The following is a 19,939-nucleotide window of genomic DNA, read 5'->3' as shown; positions in this document are numbered from 1 at the left end:
AAATGAGCGTATCACGAGCTCCGTTGGCTCACCGCAGTTCTGTTCGTCGCTGTTGTCCCTGCAGTCGTCGTGTCCGTTGCACATGGCCCAGAGCGGCACGCAGCGGTAGTTGGTCCTGCAGCTGAACTCAGTGTGGTTGTCACAGCGATATGCGGGCCCCACTGCACAAACATATCGCAGACAATCAACTGAAATGAATGATGCTGGACTTGTAGCAGATGAAACAAAACAGCGCTGCATCGAATATGGCTTAAAAGAGAACATCCCTGGCCTTGGCTCATCTGAGGAGCACGGGACTGAAAAGTGTCCCGACAACTTCAATTTATAACTACAATGACTGACATATAGGCTATTCAGACTGCAGATCTTTTTCTGCCCAGTCCAGGTCTCAAGCCCCCGTTTACATGAAGTCTAGTTTGTCTGCGTCCGAAATGAAACTAATACAGATAGCCCTCAGTGAAGGTGTTCTGCGGGACTCACTGCACTCCTCCAGCGGCTCATCCGAGTTGTCCCCGCAGTCGTTGTCCACGTCGCACTTCCAGGTCTGGGCGATGCAGCGGCCGTTGCGGCACTTGAACTGGCCGGGCCGGCAGGTGCGGCTGGAGCAGTGGGAGGGGGCCTCGTCCGACTCGTCGCCGCAGTCGTTCTCACCGTCACACTGCCAGGCCTCGGGGATGCAGCGCTTGTTGGAACACTGCCACTGGTGCGCCTCACACTCATGTGTAGCTGGAGAGAGAAAGAGAGAGGGAGAGGGGGATAGAGAGAGAGAGAGAAAGGGGTGAGAGAGAGAGGGGGGGATAGAGAGAGAGAGAGAGACAAAGGGAGAGGGGGGGGAAGAGAGGGGTCACCAATGAAGATCTGGTTCCTGCCTAGGTATTGTTCTTTTACCTGTATTAGCAGATATACATATGCTGTAACTTCAGCATCGATCTCTCAAACTTGTCAACTGTAGCTTGTCCAGACGAAGAGACAACAAATACCGAAGGAAGACGTACAAGTCTATCTTATTAAGATCTTGAGTGTGTTTGGTTGATACACCTTGGTTTCTGGTGAGCCTGAGGCCTAATTTAAATGATTTAGTCATGGGGTGACTACCTCTCAATGATGTAGGAGATATTAACTTTATACAGATGTGTCATGAGAACTTTGACTTGAAGTCTTACCACACAGCACAGGGTCTTCATCCTGACTACTTCTAAATTATGTCAGAGATATTATCTTTATACAGATGTGTCATGAGAACTTTGACTTGAAGTCTGAATGAGATGGCACGTGACTTACCACAAAGCACAGGGTCTTCATCCGAGCCGTCGTGGCAGTCCTGGTTGGCGTTGCAGAGGAAGTGAGGGCTGGTGCAGTTGCCGTCGGTGCACTGGAACTGGCCAAGGCGGCAGTGTCGGACGGGGCAGGTGGCAGGCTCATCAGAGCCATCCCTGCAGTCGGACTGACCGTCACACTTCCACCAGATGGGGATGCAGCTGAAAGCAACGAGCAGGGACACTTAATTACACATTCTTCCAATTACAGAGGCGAAAAATAAGTCATGTCCAGAAGAACTTCTTTTATGACAGACTTAATAGAGAGAATAGAGTTTCTCAAAGCACAAACTTCACTCGCCAGACTGTAGCCTCCACCAGTTCAAGCCTCCCTGCTAGCATGCCTGCTTGCTTTACCTGAGTCTGGAATGAACTGTGTATACGGGGGTCTACTGTGGACTGTGCACCCCTGAAAACACAGATTAACCTGACTGAGGAGTGGGGGAGGGGGGAGGCTCACCGCTCATTGTCGGCGCAGCGATACTGCGTGCTGCTACACATGGGCAGGCAGCGGGACACGCCTCCCAGCGTCAGGGTCATGAAGTGGTCGGGGCACTCGCAGGTGTGGCCGTGGTCCCCAGCGTGCAGCAGGCACAGGTGCGAGCAGCCGCCGTTGTTCACCGCGCACGGGTTAGTCACTGCAGCAGGGGAAGACAAACAGTGTTACACATCTAGTTTGTGCGGGGAACAAATATAGAGTCACACACAAAATGGGTTACTCAGCAGTGCAGCAGAGGAGTAAAGAGATTGTTTACGCATTTGTACGGGCAAAGGATAGTCGGAGAAATTACACAGAGGTGAGGTAACAACAAAACAGAGAGGGGAAAGAAAGAGCATCTTCTCTGATGACTAATCACTACTGAGGGAGCTCTGGGTACACACGGCCAAGAAACCGCAGTAGAACCACACAGGGGAAGAAGACAATACACCTCCCTAATCCTCCTATCTCCAAACAGACATCCTGACAAACACACTCTCACAAACACTGGGCTGTGTGTCTCGAGTGTCCAAACAGAGCTGGAGTGCAAAGGAGGAGGAAGACATTAAGGAGATAGGGATCTTGGGGAGGATGCCGTCTGTTACCGGTGCCTTGTGAGATGTGGTAAGAGAGTTGGCTGAGTACGGTGTAAAGATCTGGCTGGTGGTTGGAGGTTGTTAAGGGCTCGTGTTACGGATCATTGCTCACCGATTGGCTGCCTGTATGGGTGGCAGACGTGGATGTCGAAGGGCCGGTGCGTGGTGTTGACCAGCATGAGCCGGTCGCTGCCGTCGTACTTGTTGCCCTTCTCCACGGTGCGCGTGTTCCAGTCAGTCCAGTACACGCTGTCCTCGAACACGGTTATGGCAAACGGGTGGGCCAGGATGCCGTCGTACACCGTGTGCCGATGGTGGCCGTCTAGGTCCGAGTACCTGCAGAGGGCAGACGAGGACAGTAGTTTGGCTTAAAATAGTTTTAAATAATCAGGGCACAGTCAGGCCCTTCTCTGAGTGAAGAAGAAACTGAAACTGGTTATATGTATTACATTGATACTTTTTACTTGTCTACAGGGTTCACAAAAAAAATATGTTCGGCACATAGCAACCCACATAAAGAGATTAGAAGCTTAATTACATGGTGAGATGCAAGAACCGTGGCAACATGCTGACATGTGTGAAACACTGAACATAAGGGGGATTATGACATGGGAACAACAGACAGTATTGCTGTGTGATCTGTAACACTGTGTACAGATGGCACATGTTTATTATCCCGTATAATCCTTTCAAAAGAAAGATGAAAGGGGAGGAAAGGGGTTCTCACTCTATGTAGTTTAGGTGAGCGTCGGACCAGTACAGGTGGTCATTGGTGTAGTCAATGGTAATTCCGTTGGGCCACTCAAGCTTAGTGGTGATGATGGCAGACTTGTTGTTGCCGTCCATTCCCACTCGACCGATGAACGCTTTTTCCCCCCAGTCAGTCCAGTACACATACCTGCCAAATAAAACGCCAACCATGAGTATGTGTGTGTACAGACTATTTCAACTCGGAGTAAACAGGCAATTCAATTCAAGTAAAAGGGAATTCAATCAAAAGTCTTTGTCACTATAGCAAGGAATCAACCTAGATATAAGGCATCAACACACTTTTGTTTTGAATGGCATCAGCTGACCCTCTCTGCCAACCCTAAGTGTAAAATCGACTTGTCTCGTACCCGTATTTGGGATGCACCACAATGGCGCGTGGGTTGTCGAAACAGTAGGTGTTGTTTGAGTCCACGCAGTGCTCAGCCAGCTTCCTCATGTAGCGGCCATCCAGCTCCGACACCTTCAGGCAGTCCAGGAAGCTGTCCACCCAGTAGAGCTTCCTCCCCACCCAGTCCACAGCCAGCCCCTCGGCGTGGGGCAGCCCGTTGAGCACCGTCGCCCTGCCCGTGCCGTTATAGAATATGCGCTCCACCACGCGCCTGCTCACATCCACCTGCAAGAGAGTTAGGGCTTTAAAAAGTCACTCATGTAATATAAGGGCTTTGAGGCATTTCATCATTTCTTCTGATGTTTTTATGTCACTGAAGAAAGGCACTTATGAGATTTAAAGGTCATCTGGTACGGCTATGGGACGTCTTTCAGAGAGAACAGTGACTGGATTTGATTGTTTATTTGTTTGTTTGTTTTCTCTGCTCTCTACTACTTTCTCTAAGTCTTTCCTCTACACACCCAGTAGATGCGTTTCTCCACGCGGTCGAAGTCCAGGGCCACGGCGCTGGTCAGGCCCTGCAGCACCAGCGAGTAGGACTCGCCGTCGGTTGAGAGGTTGCGCAGGTAGTAGCGGTTGCTGAAGAGCAGGTAGGGCTCGATGCCGCTGTTCTGTCGGCAGCTGCGGCCGTCGGGCTCGCGCAGGAAGCCCGGCGCGCACTTACAGATGTACGAGCCCAACGTGTTCTCGCACATCTGGCTGCACACGCCCGGCGTCTCCACGCACTCGTCAACGTCGTCGCACGTACGCCCGTCCGACATGAGGCGGTAGCCTGTCCGGCAAGAGCACAGGAAGCCCGTGGGTGTGTCGGTGCAGTTTTGGTCGCAGCCGTGGATGCTGGTGTCAGTACACTCGTTGATGCCTGTTGAAGGGGAGACAGGCAAACAAGCACACACAAACACACACACAAACATGACTCAGTAATGTTACAATCATCATGTGGGAAAAGGCAGTCATCCAAGCAGAGGGTTTTCGGCAATCAATATCAAATGTAGGGTCACTTCTACTCAAGGAAATACAATTTTACGTCAGATGAGAAGTTTTTCAATCAGATTGAATTCTCAGACATCACAACATGATCAAGGAATACAACCAATCTGAAGGTCTGGGCACACAAACAAATTAGGCTTGAAATAGGTTGAAATAATCACGATAACTACATGTGGCTGTAGTAACACACTCACCACAGCCCTTCTCGTCGCTGTTGTCTGAACAGTCGTCCGTGCGGTCGCACACTTTCACCATAGCGATACAGTGGCCGTTCTCGCACCTGAACTGTCCTGGCGGGCAGGTGGGGGCAGGGGTCCTGCACAGGTGATCAACCTCGTCCGACTCATCCCCGCAGTCATTGTCGCCATCGCAGACGAAGTCCTGTGACACGCAGCGTCCGTTCTCGCAGGTGAACTGGTGCTGCTGGCATGCTGGGTAGGTGCAGCCCTGCTCGTCACTGCCGTCCCCACAGTCATTCCGCCTGTCACATCTGAACACACAGAAACCAAGACACTCAAAGATCTCACCATCGCATGAAGTATTTGTCCAGTAACCATACAATGCTGCTCATCAGAAGGCTCATAAAGCTTTTTTTTCCTGCTTATGAGACCATTTATTAGTAACTGTGTGAGTCGCAATCATAATTTCTATGGTGAATACACTAAATGCTATCTTAACACACAGAACTACTGCATCATAACAGCGATCATGAGTCTAAGGACAAGAGCAGTCGGTGTGAGCGACAGGTAAACGGGGGACTCTGGTTCCTGAGATGATATAGTAACGCAACCTATTATCCCGCGGGCCACCAAAATATCCGCTTAACAAATATGTTTTTATCAATATAAATATGGTTTAATGAATCAACCTTACATATTTCAGAAGTGACAGGTGTGTAGAACATGCACGAAGTCTTGTTTGACTCTCAGCAGGAACATTTCTTAACGTATTTTCCGATTTGTTTTGTACAGTCGCGAAATGGCAACAAAGTTGGCGACGACCTATTATCCCGCATTGATGTAAAATGCCGTTGGGAATCAAGCTCAACAAGAAAAAGAATTTACACCGAACGTCGCGAAATCAAAATTCTACTATTTGTATCAGGCTGGTTTGTACACGCAGTATTACAACACTATCTTATACACTTCAATACGCTGTATATGTGCAATTTTTGCTACAAAGCTAATTTAAATACCCTTTTTGGGCAAGGACTTAAGTTTTCCGAAATCTGCGATCCTGGATGACACCGAAATCAATATTAAGTAACGTGTACCAGCGCTTGTGGGATAATAGGTCGTGCGGGATAATAGGTCGGGCTACGATAGTTGTTTAAGGGAGGTCGGTTGTTCACTTGTACCTGTAGGAGCCGCGCACGCAGAGGCCGTTGCTGCAGGAGAACTCGTTGACGCCGCAGGACCTGCGGGTGCAGTTCTGGTGCTCGTCCAAGGCGTCGGTGCAGTCCGCGTCCCCATCGCACACCCAGTCACGCGGGATGCACTTCCTCTGCGGGGGTTGGTTGTTGGCACAGACGAACTCCAAGGACGAACACGTGCGATTGGCTGAAGTGAGAGGATGAAAAAAAAAAACAAAAAACACTCATCTACCAGCTCACTCCTCACATCTCTTCTAATGGCCACCCTGACAATCACCCAGCCAATCAGCTAGCAGATCCATTCTCCACTGAGAGCCTTGAGCTCATCTTAACAATGGGCATTCCTCCAGCTGCATGTCAATGCGCCGGGGCGGGAGCCTCCTTTGTGTGCGCCGAGGCTCCCACAGGGGCGGCCGCGTGCTGCCGGCTCCTTATTGTTGGGCGGCCCACTGCCCAGGGTGCGACGTGAGAGAGCCCTGATCCCGCATGAGCCGCCCGGCTGAGACCCCATACAAAGTGGTGAGTGAGGCGGCCCAAATCAGGAATGCGGCCTATTAAAGGCTGCAGCCCACCACCACCGCTGCCATCAGCAGCAGCAGCAGCAGCAGACAGCCAGACAGGAGATCCACAAGTCAGCCCTGCTACAGGGGCTGTCTCATCCATCACAATAACGACACGAAGGAGGGAGAGAGGAGAGAGGGATGGAGAGATTAAGAGACAGACACAGAGAGGAGGTAAGAGGAGAAGGGAGTGGAAGGATAGAGGAGATAAGATAAGTGAAGGAAGGGACGAGAGAGAGAGAGAGAGAGAGAGAGAGAGAGAGAGAGGGATGACCGGAGCAGAGGGAATGAGAGAAACAGAACAAGCGGAGACGAGTCCTCACCGCAGTTGTGCCTCTGGTCCTCGTCACTCATGTCCCCGCAGTCATTGTCTCCGTCACAGATCCAAGAGGAGGCAATGCAGCGGCCATCATCACAGGGGAACTGCTCTGGGCTGCAGGTCCTCAATATAGTTGCTGTGGGGTTATGAACAAGAGATCAAACCGTTAAACCCAGCTCTGAGAACACGTATGTGAGACATTCACTTAAACCTTTTCCCATACAGAGTTCCAGAGATGCTGCTCATCTCAACAACCCTGATCGACAAATGGCATCCTGGTATCCTAAAACGTACCCTACAAAGCTCAGCAAATGGATAGAAAATGGAGAGTGTCATGTTTGGCAGCAGATTGATAAACATCTGGGCATGGATGTGCTGGAATTTGTGCAGATTCCCCGTGGAAAGCCGTACTGTTCGGAGAGAGTGGTGTGGAGGGGAAGGGGCAGGAGCACGGGGGAGGGTGCTGGGAGTCAGCAGGCAGGAATGTGGCAGGCGATGGCAACCCGATCACAGGCAGGCACTGAGCTCTGATAAAGCAGCTCCCCAGCACAGCATCAGCTGCAGCACCTAAAACCCACTAAGCACGGAGCGCATTTCAGCCCCATCCATCTCCTGAGTGGTGACATTCACCTACTAAGCCCTTAACTACACACAGAAGAATGCAGTACCAGCTCATCGGCGGACTAGAGACAGATGCACCATCAAGATACCCTAACGGCCTCTATCTCTGAGGCAGGGACATGGTTGATAAGTTAATTCGATATCTAAATAGGCGCTCAGCTTACAACAAATCAACAACACAGTGATAGGAAGTTTTGAACCCAAACAAGACAAGATAACACCGTGGAGAACTTCAGCTCAGCTAGTGAGGTGATTGTGAACCATGTGGTCCTGGCAGTGTTGTGGAGTCGGTCTGGATGGTGTTGAGTGTGTGTGTGTGTGTGTGTGTGTGTGTGTGTGTGTGTGTGTGTGTGTGTATGTGTGTGTATGTGTGTGTGTGTGTGTGTCTTGTGCACTCACTGCAGGAGGAGGGCTCGTCTGAGCCGTCGGTGCAGTCGGTGCCGCCGTCGCAGTACCAGTGCCCTGGGATGCAGCGGCCGCTGGAGCAGCGGAACTCAGTCTGCCCACAGGTGGACGTGGCTGAGGGGAAACAAAGGGCAGAGGTCAGGGCGAGGACAAAGGGGGCGAGCCAAAGCCACTCGCTTAAAAGAGGGGGAGCAAGGAAACGGACATCGGTGAATGGACACCCTATCCCCATTGACCAACAAAGGACACAACTGAAAACATTTTGGCCCATTCAGCTCTGGCTGAGCCGGATGTTGCCCCGCATTGTTCAGCTGTGGGTGAAAACAGCAGAACTCTCAGGTAACACTAAGCTAACCATGGTGTGAGGGGAGTGTACCCCGAGCACATGGATAGGCCATGGCTATATTATGGTTGTGTGAATTGTGATCTTTTATTTATTTAATATTATTATTTTTAAAACTGCCGGCAGCTTCACATAAGACGACAAGACAAAAGACAAAAACCACAATGAACACAGAAAGAAAAGAATGATCAAATAATTTGTCAATGAAGATCTAGTACCTCTCCCGTTGCCACATTAGCTTTAAGCACTGCCTTTATCTTTGCCATGATCTACAGCATGCAGACAATGGGTGTCTTTATCTGTGTCTAAAGCGTGCAGACAATGGGTGTCTTTATCTCTGCCATTATCAAACGCATGCAGACAATGGGAATAAGGACTACAACATGACATTTCTGGTTCAGTTATATCCACCAATGAAACCAAAGCATCTGACTGACCACAGTGTGTGGGACTCTCGTCACTCATGTCCCCGCAGTCGTTGTCTCCGTCGCAGAGGTATGATCGAGGGATGCAGATGTTGGTGCTCTGGCACTTGGTCTGTTCAGGCTGGCAGTCGCGCTCAGCTACAGCAAGCACACAGATGCAGGAGGGTGATTGAAAATGTATCGCTAGTAATTGTTATTGTAATGCAACACCAAAGCTCATTCATTTTCCTTTGGTCAGTGTCTGTATTAACATAAATTAATAACAAACATCCTCAACTGATCTGGAGAAAGCTACCTTCTCCTTGATGTAACATCAACACCAGGGAAATCTGACAAAAGTTGAATCCAGCAAACTTACGACAACTCTTCTCATCTGAGGTGCCGTTGTCAAAGCAGTTGTTGATGCCATTGCAGACATACTCCTTAGCGATGCAGCGGCCATTGTTGCAGGCAAACTCTGTGTTGGCATCACAGGGGCGGAACAGGCAGCCGTCCTCGTCGCTGTTGTCCCCGCAGTCATTGTAGTGGTCGCAGCGGTAGTGATACGGCACACAGCGGCCATTCCCACAGGTGAACACCGTGGGGTCACAGGTGTGGAAGGCTGCCAGTCGCAGAAAAAAAACAACACATTACTTTTACTGCCATGGGCCACAGGGAGGGAGAGCATTGAGAGAGATGGCTGGACATGACAGAGTTACCTGACAGGGCAATGAACGATACCACTTGTGGGACTGCATGCAAGAGACAAGGGGCAATAAGCAAGTGGTTAGTAGTTAAAAACTGCTAAAGTGTGAGAGGCTAGTAGTCCTAGGAAGTTAAGTATAGTGTGTTAGAGAATGCAAGCATACACACCAAAAGCAGATAAATCTGTCTTGGATCCTGAAAAGAGGAGATTCGGTTGTTGTGAGAAGGCAGAGAATGAAGAACACATGAAGACAGCAGCATGCAAAGGTTAAGAGTGGAGCACAATGCAAGAGAAAGGCCCAGACTGATCACCAAGTGTTTACAGTGGCAGCGTAAGACAGAACACAAACTGAAAGCCAGCGTAAAAAAGCTACACAGAAGCACCACCACCACCAAAACCAAAACAGGACAGACAAAAGGCAACACAACTGTATAGACAAAACACAGACAACACAGCACTAGAGTACACAGAAACAAGACAAAACACAGACAACAAAGCACAGAGACAGAACACACAACACAGACAATAGTATTGCCAGCCAATATGTTAAGTTTTCAAAGTTTCAAAATGTGACTGAAAGCTGTCTAATTTGAAAAGGATGAAAGGAATGGCTGGGGTTTTAAGTAACAGCATTGACCAACTGCCAGGATTTTCTATAGTGAGGTACAAAAAGCTCCCAATGCGTTGTAGAGGCCTACGCTAAAAAGTAGATTGAACCTGGCTACCAGACAGAGTGTGGCACCTAGCGCATAAGTTGTGCCAGGGGGGGGGTTCATACCACAGACTCTCTCCAGCTCATCGCTGCCGTCCCCACAGTCGTTGTCATTGTCACACTTCCACTGGGCATTGATGCAGCGCCCATTCATGCACGTAAACTGCCCGTGCTGGCAGCGGGTGCCGTTGTCTGGGATACAATGTTTGTTGTCGGACAGATACCAACGTCCCTCCGACGGGCACTGACACTCCGCCCCCTGTGGCCCTGGAAACATAAAAAGGCAGAGAAAGGTCAGAGAAAAGCGCCAGGAACGGTGCACCCTCAACTGAAAAACAACCTGTTGCCAACTTGGCAGGGCACAGACGAAGACTGACATCTTGGAAGGCATTTGTAATTGCCTGCTTTCCAAACAGACATCATAGATATGTGACAGATCCAAGCTCATAGCCAACAAAACACTCTATCTGTCATGTAGCCTTCATGTAGCGATCACCTTTATCCGAAGTTAAAAATGATTAAGAAAGAGCCACTTCCTGTAACTCTGGGAGACGGATGCAAGCACAGTACCTGGGGTGCAAATGTGGCTGCAGCCTCCGTTGAACTGCTGGCAGGGGCTGCTGCACTGCTGCTGCCTGCTGTTGGACAGCACGTGGAGGTCCATGGGCCGCGACGGCAGGTTCTGGATCATGACTCGCTGGTCCGAGCCGTCATGCTTGTTGGCGCGGTAGATGCTGCGCGTGTTCCAGTCGGTCCAGAAGATGTGCTGATCGTAGAGGGTCATGGCGAACGGGTAGATGGCTGTGCTCACGATCACCTCTCGATTGGCTCCTGTGAGGGAGCAGCGCTCGATCTTCTGTCTGAGAAACACACACATGAAAGCACACACACACACAACCACAAAACAGAGTTAGTGAAACGGATTTGTTGCTCAAATCCAATCACCGTTATTCTCCAGTTTTATGTTAACTGAATGAGGATTCTTACAGGCTGGCATCAGCCCAGTACAATCTCTGCTCGTCGTAGTCCAGTGTTAGTCCATTGGGCCACACCAGGCTGGAGTTTACTAGCTCTGTCCGGAAGTTTCCACCCAAAGTAGCCCGCTCAATCTTGGCATTGGTCCCCCAGTCTGTCCAGTACATGTACCTGTTTCAAGCACAGAACAAAGTGGATTCTTAGAACAACCCCCATGCATGAACAGTTCATAAAGACTGGTCAGTATCCTTCTCACATGCCCGTAGAGTACTGACAAATTTAGAACTAACCTCTTAACAAAAAAGTTGCCCTTAAAAAACAAACAAGTCACTGACTCAAGCCTCTTTCAGTGAGACTCACCCTCTACAGGGATCCACCATGATGGCCCTGGGCCGTGGCACACGTGCGATGGCGGTCCTCTTAGAGCCGTCGACAGCCATGGAGTTGATGGTCTGGTTGATGTAGTCACTGTAGTAGATCCTCTTATTGATCCAATCATAAGCAATACCATCAGGGGCTCCCAGATCTATGCAAATGTAGAGGAGATTAGTTAGATGAAATCTGTATGCCCTGGCATAATGATCATAATGTTAACAGTCAATAACCAAAATCAATCAACAACTCAAACATTGAGTAATAAATGCATTTAAAACTGCCTTTTGTTTATTGTTAACAACTTATCTAAGAAAATAACACCCTTGTGACAACCGTTCCTTTACCTGAGGCTACCACAATGGGTGGCGAGGTAGCGGATGACAGGCTGACGTAGCTGATCTTGCTGTGTCCCGCGCCAGAGCTCTGCGTGAAATAAATCCTGCCGTCGGCGCGGTCATAATCTAGGGCCACGGAGGTGCGGGGCACATTGACCACAGGGAAGGGCACGGCGTGGTCCTCGGGGTCCAGTCGCAGGCTCCGCACCGTGCTCTCGGTGGTGTAGATGAGGTAGTCCTCCCGCGACACCACGCACGTGCTGCCGTCTGCTGCCAGGCTCCCGTAGGCGCAGCCGCACTGCTTATCCGGTGACCCAGGAATGGCGAAGCAGAAATGGGCGCAGCCGCCGTTGGCCTCCAGGCATGGGTTGTGGTTGAGCTCCTGGGGCGAGCTGGGCTGCGTGTGCGGGTCGAACACCGTCACATCCCTCAGCATGCCCAGGTTGTCCCTGATGGCCTCCGGTTGCTCGGTGAACCCGGGCTGCTTGCTGGCCCGTAGGACCTTCTTCAGGTTGCGGTCCACCCAGATGATGCTGTCCTGGAAGACGGTTATGCCGTACGGGGTTGGGTAGCGGCTGCCGTAGCGGACGATCTCCGTCTCGCCGCCCTCGGGCCGCACTCGTGCGATCATGTCCAGAGAGTCGTCCACCCAGTAGACGTAGCCGGTCTGCCTGTCCAGGGCCAGGCCGCGGGGCGTGATGATGCCGGAGGAGACCAGCACGGTTCGGTTGGTGCCGTCCAGCAGGGACCGCTCGATCTTGGGGGTCTGGCCGTAGTCAGCCCAGAAGAGGTAACGGTTTCTGGGGTCCACGACGATGTGGCGAGGCATGTCCACTTGGGTCTTCAGGAGCACACGGCGAAACGTGGTGTTCAGACGGACCACCTCGATGTACGTCTCAGTCAAGAAGGCATTGGTAAAGTACAGGTTTCCTATACAGACAAGGAAGGCAACATTAAGGCTCATGAAACTGAAATGTCTTCATTAAGCTCTTCCTCAAGGACATGAACCCTTTCCTGCAACAACACTGTGCAGATCAATCAGCTGTTAAATTAAGTTAAATGAAATCTCCTTAATCCAAATATTTATCCGTTCGTACTCTCCCAGTTCCTCACTCTCTCCTGCCCTCTCCCTGTCATTGGGTCTAATCTCTTTTCCTGGCACCTGTCTCATTGCCAATCCTGTATCTGGAGGCGCTCTTGGTAACGATGCCACTTAATGTGCCTATTCATCCACGGGTGGCAGACACCATCTCAGGCTCTTTGACCAGAGTAGACTGTTGCTTACACCCTAAAAACTTTTCACACATTATTCAATTCTGTTACTGCCCCCCTCCACTGTTTCCACTTCAGGGATGTGATTTTGCTGACATGTGAAAGGCTGGATATAGCCCTTAGCTAAAGCCCCAACTAGAGAGTTCCTCACACGTTAAAAAGACCCAAAGTCCTCCGTACCTGCAGCCCAGTCCACGGCGATGCCTCGGATTCCGTTGCGGCCGATGCCGGAGGTGACGATGCTACGGAAGCCAGAGCCATCGGGTTTGATGCGGCGTATGCCGTTCTGAGCCGCCACCGTGCTGCTGAAGTCACACCAGTACAGGAAGCCAGAGGGCATGTGAACGTCCACATGCAGAGCATTGCGGCCTGAGGAGGCAGAAGGAGCGTGAACGAGGGGACAACAGGTGACAACAACACTAGAGCGGATAATTCTTCTAGAATAATATTGTGAATGTTCTAGAATAATAGATTAATTCACATTCAATATGAGATTTACTGTTTCAATGAGATGTGCTATTTTTCTTACTAAATGCTGCAGTTCTTTCTATTCATAGTTATAAATAGGCAAGAGCACTGGACCACTCAGTGGACAGAAGCACTCACTGCACACACTGGACCAGGCAAGGGGACTAAAGTTTCCTGAGCATTTTAATGTGCCTACCTCTGCCTGCCACAGGCACCATGGCCTCCGAGTGGTCGGAGCCCTCCAGACTGAAGCCCTTTATGGCAGTGAGCATGGAGACGACCAGGTAGGACTGGTAGGGCGCGCAGGTGCGGTTGTCTGCGTTGAGCTGGAAACCCGTGGCACAGGAGCAGGTGAAGAGGCCGCCGGGCAGCGGCAGGCACAGCTGCTCACACATCGCCTGGTTGTTACTGCAGCCGTTGGAGCTGCCCGCGGAGTCTGTGGAGACAGGACAGAAGAGTTTGGTCTCAGTTCCAGCAAGTGCTACATCCAGATCCAGCAAGTTATACATGGAAATATATCGTCAACCATTAAACACGTACAGCAGGTTCACCGTTATGTATGCTACAAGTTCAGTCTCAGTTTAAAAAGAAAAAAAAAAACTCCCCTGTAGATGACTAAATGACAGAGAGGAGTTCCAGCTAATCCAACACTAGGTACCTACACAAGAGCAGTGGTCAGTTTGTAGCGGGGTAATAAACCGGGATGTCACGGCCAAGATGGAGATCCACATTCTCTCAGAGGTCAATTAGAACCAGTGACCTCCCAGCTATGCTTAACTACTCAGCTAGAAACGGAATGCTTTATTACAAGCTCAATGAAGAGGAGATTTTGCCTGAGCTCTGAGGGCTATGGCCTAAGAATCTGGCTCATATCTCAGATGACAAGCAGCAAGCGAGGGTTCCAGGAGGACTACAGGGTTATTACTAGAGGCTCTGTTGCTCCTAATGACAGCCTGGTTCAGGCTGATCCAATCTGGGGGATTCACAATGAGAGTCGTTCTCTTGTCTTGCAAGCGAGAGAACTTATCTCTGCTCTTCTGCGCAAAGAAACACTGGCTCCTTCCCCCTCACACAACAGCCAGTGTTCTTTTGATGGCAAGAGGAACTAATTGGTAAGCCGATACAGCGCTCGGGAGACATCTCCCCCAGGTAATCATCCTGGCGGCATCCAGCTGACAAGGCCTCCCAAAAAAAAGGAGCGCCACGAGCCGGCCATTATCTTAATCTCTCAATCAGAGAGGGAAAAAGACCCCCATTCAACCAGTAGAGTGCTTACAAGCCAAAGACATAGCCACTGGTTCTGCTTTGTCTACAACACAGGCGGTCATCCTCATTCACACATATATTCACTAGATATAGTGTAGCACTCTTCTGAGTGCTGTGTTATACTGAGTACATAACAGGCATAAAAAAAAATACTATGTACGGAGCAACTATTTAACAGTAGTTATGTTCGGAACATCCACTTATGAAATTGTATTTACTATAAAAGTCCCATGCGTGCCGCAAACTGTAGTATACTAACGATGTACACTACAATTTCTTCGCTATACCACCATTCATTGCAAGGTGAACAAACTGAAGAAGAAGACGGTTGGATGTGCCTAAATTATGCCTGAATGACTCATCTATATCATTTTATTATTGGGGTCTACTAGAACAGATTTCTATGCTTCAATTTTCCAAAGAGCTCCTGTGTCTTTAAATGTCTTTTTTTATTACAATTCATATAGGCTATTTTTATTTGTGTATAGTCAAATCAATCAAGAAAACGATCTGAATGAGTGATGAAATCCAAGTCACGCTTCATTTGGATCAGTCCTACAGGTACTCACTGTCTCTGTAGTGCACCTTCAGAACTCTCAGGCCCGCCACATTGTCCCGTAGCACCACCCTGTTAGCGCCCGTGGCCTTGTCCACGCGCTCAATCACCTCATAGTCCCGGTCGGTGAAGTACAGGAAGGACTCGTGCACCGCCACACCCCAGGGGTGCGACAGGCCTGTTACCATGGTGATGCGGTTTGTCCCATCTGGATCTCCCCGCTCAACCTGACATCATAAGCATTTGGCGTAAGTTGTCTTGATACATTCATTTTTCCTTATATTCACTTGCTAAATAGGTGCAGGTGAAAACTGCTACGAAATATGGCTACTGCTTAGCTCAAGATTTTTCAAATGACAGTTTACCACTCCAGTTGACGTGACAGCCCAGTACAGCTTGTTTTCTTTGATGTCGATGGTGATGAACTCCACGTGATCCAGGCGATCAGTGAAGAGGTTGATGGGGTCAGAGCCATCCATGTTAGCTGCTGCCACCTTAGCTGGGATGCCACTCTCTGTGCCTTGGTCAGTCCAGTACATCCTCCTGCGGCACCACACACACAGGTTAATCACTCTGCCTTTCATTCTCTTCCCTCACACCCCCCTTCTCTCATTCTAGCACTGGTGTTTAACTCAGGAGCCCTAACTATTTTACAGAGAGGTTTTCAAGAGGTATTCAAGAGGTTAACAGGTTTTCAAGAGGTATTGCATGAACTGGATGCCAAATGGTAGCAAAGCTTGAGTTAAAATGCATACACTTACATATATTCCATTACATCACTGTTATTGATTTCTTCGGCAACTAAATAAAGTTGACTGCCATACTAATTGTCATATGAGGCGGCTTTTACTATTTCTGTGTTCAAAGAGTGTGCTACCCTCCCCTCCCTGTGCCACTGTGTGTGTGTGTGTGTGTGTGTGTGTGTGTGTGTGTGTGTGTGTGTGTGTGTGTGTGTGAGTCAGAGAGCCTATGCTGGGACTAAACCGGCGCAGCAGGATGATCTTGCAGTCCTTTCCTCTAGTGTTTCTCCTGCTGTAACCCTTTGTTTGTTTGTTCAGTCGACTCCTGGAGACGGACAGATGGCAGAGAACCTGCCAGAACTCCACGAGCAGGAGGATCAGTGGCTTACCCGCGTGCTGGGTCGACCGCGATGCCAGTGGGCGTGCCAGCGCCGGTAGGGGAGCCGTTGTTGGTGATGAGCGTCTTCCTGTACTGTACCTCTCCTCTCAGCCTCAGGACCTGCCAGAGAGAGGCAGCACATGATCATACAATACAGTAACATGGTCAATGATAGTGCAGTTACATAGAGATCATAGAACAAAAAATAAACAACATGAAATGCTTTCTGCATTCATAATACAATAATACAATTATAGTACTATTGTATAGTACAATAATACAATGCTGATATTGTACATGAGCCATGGGGGAATAGTGTAGCAGGTATCTCAGACTAATCCACGTGATCGTGGCAAATGAGGGGCTGTGTTCTCTGCGCACCTCTATGGACTGGGAGGATGGGTTTGTGTAATAGAGGTTCTGGGTCATCCAGTCCAAAGCCAGTCCCACTGGGGAGCCCAAAATGGCTGCGGGGGCAAACTCTGTCCTGTTTGTGCCATCTGACTTCACCCGATGGATCTCCCCCTATAACAGAGAGAGAGAGAGAGAGAGAGAGAGAGAGAGAGAGAGAGAGAGAGAGAGAGAGAGACAGACAGACTCAACACAGGGCTATAACATGCTGGATATTTGATGAATCTGAACAGAAAACGGAATAGGAGGCAAACAAAAATCTGTGTTCTTAGGAATGAATCAGTAGTACAGCACACAGTTCCCTTGCCATAGTTAGACCTGTTTTTGTTTTAACCAACTAGAACTTCCAGACCTCGACTTGACCACATTGACTTGTCATTGATATGCCTCACTCCTATAGAAGAAGACAATAAAAGAATAGGTTTGTTCATTGATGCGTCTATGCCTGACATTTATATCACTTTTATCGGGACAATAAAACAATAGGTTTGATGAGATCAGCAGGAGGAAGCTGCAAAAAAGCCGGACGCAAAAGGAGGAAAAAAATTAAATAAAATCTTCACCAAGCAGAAGTTCAATTATGAAGAATGCCATGCTTCAATTAAGGGGCCGAAAAAGAGGAAAAAAATAAGTGAGTTGAACAATAAAATCGTATTATCATCAAGCAGAAGTTAAATTCTGAAACACACCGTGACCCAATAAATAATACAGGAGGGAAGTTTGGGGTTGAAAAAAGTAGGATGTCTGCACAAGTGTGCAGATTAATTTCCACAAACCACAATCTGAGGGCAATGAACCTGCAAACAACCAGTGAAACGTTACCCAAAAGCAAAGCCTTAACATGTGAATTTGCAGATAAATGGTTAATGGACTGCATTTATACATCGCTTTTTTACTCAAAGAGCATTCAAAGAGCTTTGCAGATGAATACGTCGGACATCTACCCATTCATATACCAATGGCAGAGGCTACTTTCTAAGTTGCCAACCTGCACATCGGGAGCAGCATCTTGCTCAAGGATTCTTTGACACTTGGTAAGGAGAAGTCGGATCGAACTAGCAACTTTCCGATTGCTAATTGACTCCTCTACCCCCTGAACCACTATCACCGTTAAGAGGTTTTAAGAGTGTATATACTCAACAGTCAATGCCTACTGGTGTCTCAATATGTTTGTATTGAAAAGAGCAGCAAAACTTAGACTACGCCTTTGTGATCAATTCATCTCTATCAGTATTCAGCTCTATCAGCATTAAGGACTGAACCTGTGGTCATGTGGGTACAGTCATGGCACTCACCGGATTCTCTACCCAGTAGATCATCTGCTCCGAATCGTCAAAGTCCACATCGTATCCATTATGGAGGCCGGCCACCGGCACCATGGCGTCGTTACTCTTGTCATCGGGGTTGAGGGAGATGCCGTAAATGATGCTGTCACGGACGACCACCAGGAAGGGATCTTCCACTGTGGACAGGGAAAAGACAAGGTAGTTATTACTCTCTCGACATTTCGGGCCACCATCACGTCCATAGGATGAGAGTGAGCTATGCATCGAGAAAGGAGGAGGAGGGGGGGTGAGATTCTGGTGCGGCTGGAGAAAGCCGGAGGCCTGGAGATGGTGATTGGCTTTGTCATCAGAGATTAGCATCCGGGGCGACCTGCAGTCATTTTCCCCTCCATCCAGGGTAATCAATCAGTCACCCGGCGACAGAAAATGCATTTGACATCGCTGAGAGAGAGAGAAAATAGCTGAAACCTGAGACTACGTGAGCCGTTGACCTGAAGAGGACCTGCTGAGCTTTCTCCCTCGCTTTCTCTTTCGTCTCATCTCATCTCATCTCATCTCGACCAGGCCTTCGGGTACAGTGCAGCGCGGCAGTGGGATTAAACATATTTGCTTTTTGGAATGAGACTTTGGGGATAGAATTGATAATGGGGTGCTGTTGACAAGCCCTCTTTCAACTGAGCTACAGCCCATTTTTTCCCCTGCATCCATCCCTTGGCAGCTAGATGCCACTGAGAACAACTGCACAGCTGTCCTGAGAGCTGTGCTTTGCTCATTCACTGTATTATGATATGCTCCTTATAAATATGTCATTATATTTCAAAGGAGATCCCATAGATACAGTAAACTCTATTCACTGTAGAGTCCAGCCTGATTTCCTTTCCCGTAATCAGAAGAGGAGAGATAGGTCTGCCATTGGCTGGATGTTTGGCGTGCTGCCTACCTCTGGCACAGGTGAGCTGGTCCTCGGCCAGTGTCCAGCCCGAGGGGCAGGCGCAGGAATAAAACCTGGGGCCCAGGGCAGAGAGGAGGCAGATGTGTGTGCAGGGACTGGACTGGCACAGGTTATCACCTGTGAGAGAGGGAGAGTGCAAGGCCAGGCTATTAGACATGACTAATGAGAGACTCCAATATAAACAGCCAGAGTAAATGGGGTGGCGGAGGGCATGGCGGGGTTCTGTGTGGAACATCTAGTGCTATCCACACTTAACATGTTTCACTGACTTGCAACTTAGGTGAATTTGAGGACAGTTATTAATATGCATTTAGTAAAGACACCAAATAGGCTGTGCGTCGTTCTCTCTAAGCATAAATCGACTAAACGACAATTAGAATAATGCTCTCTATATTCTTACACAACATAAGAATACTGTGTGCGCTGGTGCCAAGCCGGGGCCTACCTGCGGGCTGCCTGGCCGGGTGCACTGCCACCAGACCCATGGGCTGGGGGAGATTGTAGAGCATCACTGTCTGGTTCCCCCCATGCCACTTATGGGCCCGGATCACACGGTTGACGTATCTGTCGGTCCAATACAGAAAATCCTCAAAAATGGTAATTGCGTGGGGATGTTGCAGTACCTTTTCATTGAGAACAGGACAGCAAAAAGAGAGAGAGAGAGAGAGACAGAGAGACAGACTCAACACAGGGCTATAACATGCTGGATATTTGATCAATCTGAACAGAAAATGGAATGAGAGCCAAACAAAATTAGTCCTTGTTCTTAGGAATAAGTCAGTGGTACAGGACACAGTTCCCTTGCCATAGTTAGACCGGTTTTTGTTTTCCAGAAACTAGAACTACCAGACCTCGCTTCTATAGAAGAAGACAATAAAAGAATAGGTTTGTTCATTGATGCGTCTATGCTTGACATTTATATCACTTTTATCGGGACAATAAA

The 19,939-nt window shown here is 49.1% G+C and overlaps 1 protein-coding gene across 1 annotated transcript in view; it reads right to left on the bottom strand.

The window, feature by feature from the left end:
• lrp2a (low density lipoprotein receptor-related protein 2a) overlaps positions 1 to 19,939 on the bottom strand; it is a gene marked incomplete at both ends in the record, with an annotated part of 65,886 nt that overhangs the window by 16,235 nt on the left and 29,712 nt on the right. Inside the window, 30 exons of the mRNA XM_080838592.1 lie at positions 33 to 161; positions 481 to 726; positions 1,282 to 1,478; positions 1,777 to 1,954; positions 2,503 to 2,726; positions 3,118 to 3,288; positions 3,509 to 3,774; positions 4,011 to 4,411; positions 4,734 to 5,029; positions 5,897 to 6,098; positions 6,795 to 6,926; positions 7,811 to 7,930; positions 8,597 to 8,722; positions 8,943 to 9,185; positions 9,283 to 9,315; positions 9,437 to 9,463; positions 10,048 to 10,248; positions 10,552 to 10,841; positions 10,969 to 11,127; positions 11,317 to 11,482; positions 11,676 to 12,596; positions 13,119 to 13,307; positions 13,603 to 13,842; positions 15,242 to 15,455; positions 15,594 to 15,771; positions 16,358 to 16,467; positions 16,729 to 16,872; positions 18,054 to 18,220; positions 18,985 to 19,113; positions 19,442 to 19,619. Coding sequence (XP_080694718.1) covers positions 33 to 161; positions 481 to 726; positions 1,282 to 1,478; positions 1,777 to 1,954; positions 2,503 to 2,726; positions 3,118 to 3,288; positions 3,509 to 3,774; positions 4,011 to 4,411; positions 4,734 to 5,029; positions 5,897 to 6,098; positions 6,795 to 6,926; positions 7,811 to 7,930; positions 8,597 to 8,722; positions 8,943 to 9,185; positions 9,283 to 9,315; positions 9,437 to 9,463; positions 10,048 to 10,248; positions 10,552 to 10,841; positions 10,969 to 11,127; positions 11,317 to 11,482; positions 11,676 to 12,596; positions 13,119 to 13,307; positions 13,603 to 13,842; positions 15,242 to 15,455; positions 15,594 to 15,771; positions 16,358 to 16,467; positions 16,729 to 16,872; positions 18,054 to 18,220; positions 18,985 to 19,113; positions 19,442 to 19,619 — 6,277 coding nt within the window. The remainder of the gene's footprint in view (positions 1 to 32; positions 162 to 480; positions 727 to 1,281; positions 1,479 to 1,776; positions 1,955 to 2,502; positions 2,727 to 3,117; positions 3,289 to 3,508; positions 3,775 to 4,010; positions 4,412 to 4,733; positions 5,030 to 5,896; positions 6,099 to 6,794; positions 6,927 to 7,810; positions 7,931 to 8,596; positions 8,723 to 8,942; positions 9,186 to 9,282; positions 9,316 to 9,436; positions 9,464 to 10,047; positions 10,249 to 10,551; positions 10,842 to 10,968; positions 11,128 to 11,316; positions 11,483 to 11,675; positions 12,597 to 13,118; positions 13,308 to 13,602; positions 13,843 to 15,241; positions 15,456 to 15,593; positions 15,772 to 16,357; positions 16,468 to 16,728; positions 16,873 to 18,053; positions 18,221 to 18,984; positions 19,114 to 19,441; positions 19,620 to 19,939) is intronic.

The sequence above is a fragment of the Sprattus sprattus genome (genome assembly GCF_963457725.1).
Source record: "Sprattus sprattus genome assembly, chromosome: 5".
In the NCBI taxonomy this organism is placed as follows: Eukaryota; Metazoa; Chordata; class Actinopteri; order Clupeiformes; family Clupeidae; genus Sprattus; species Sprattus sprattus.
Note: the sequence above shows the minus strand (reverse complement) of the source record. Positions and strands in the feature narration are given on the sequence as shown.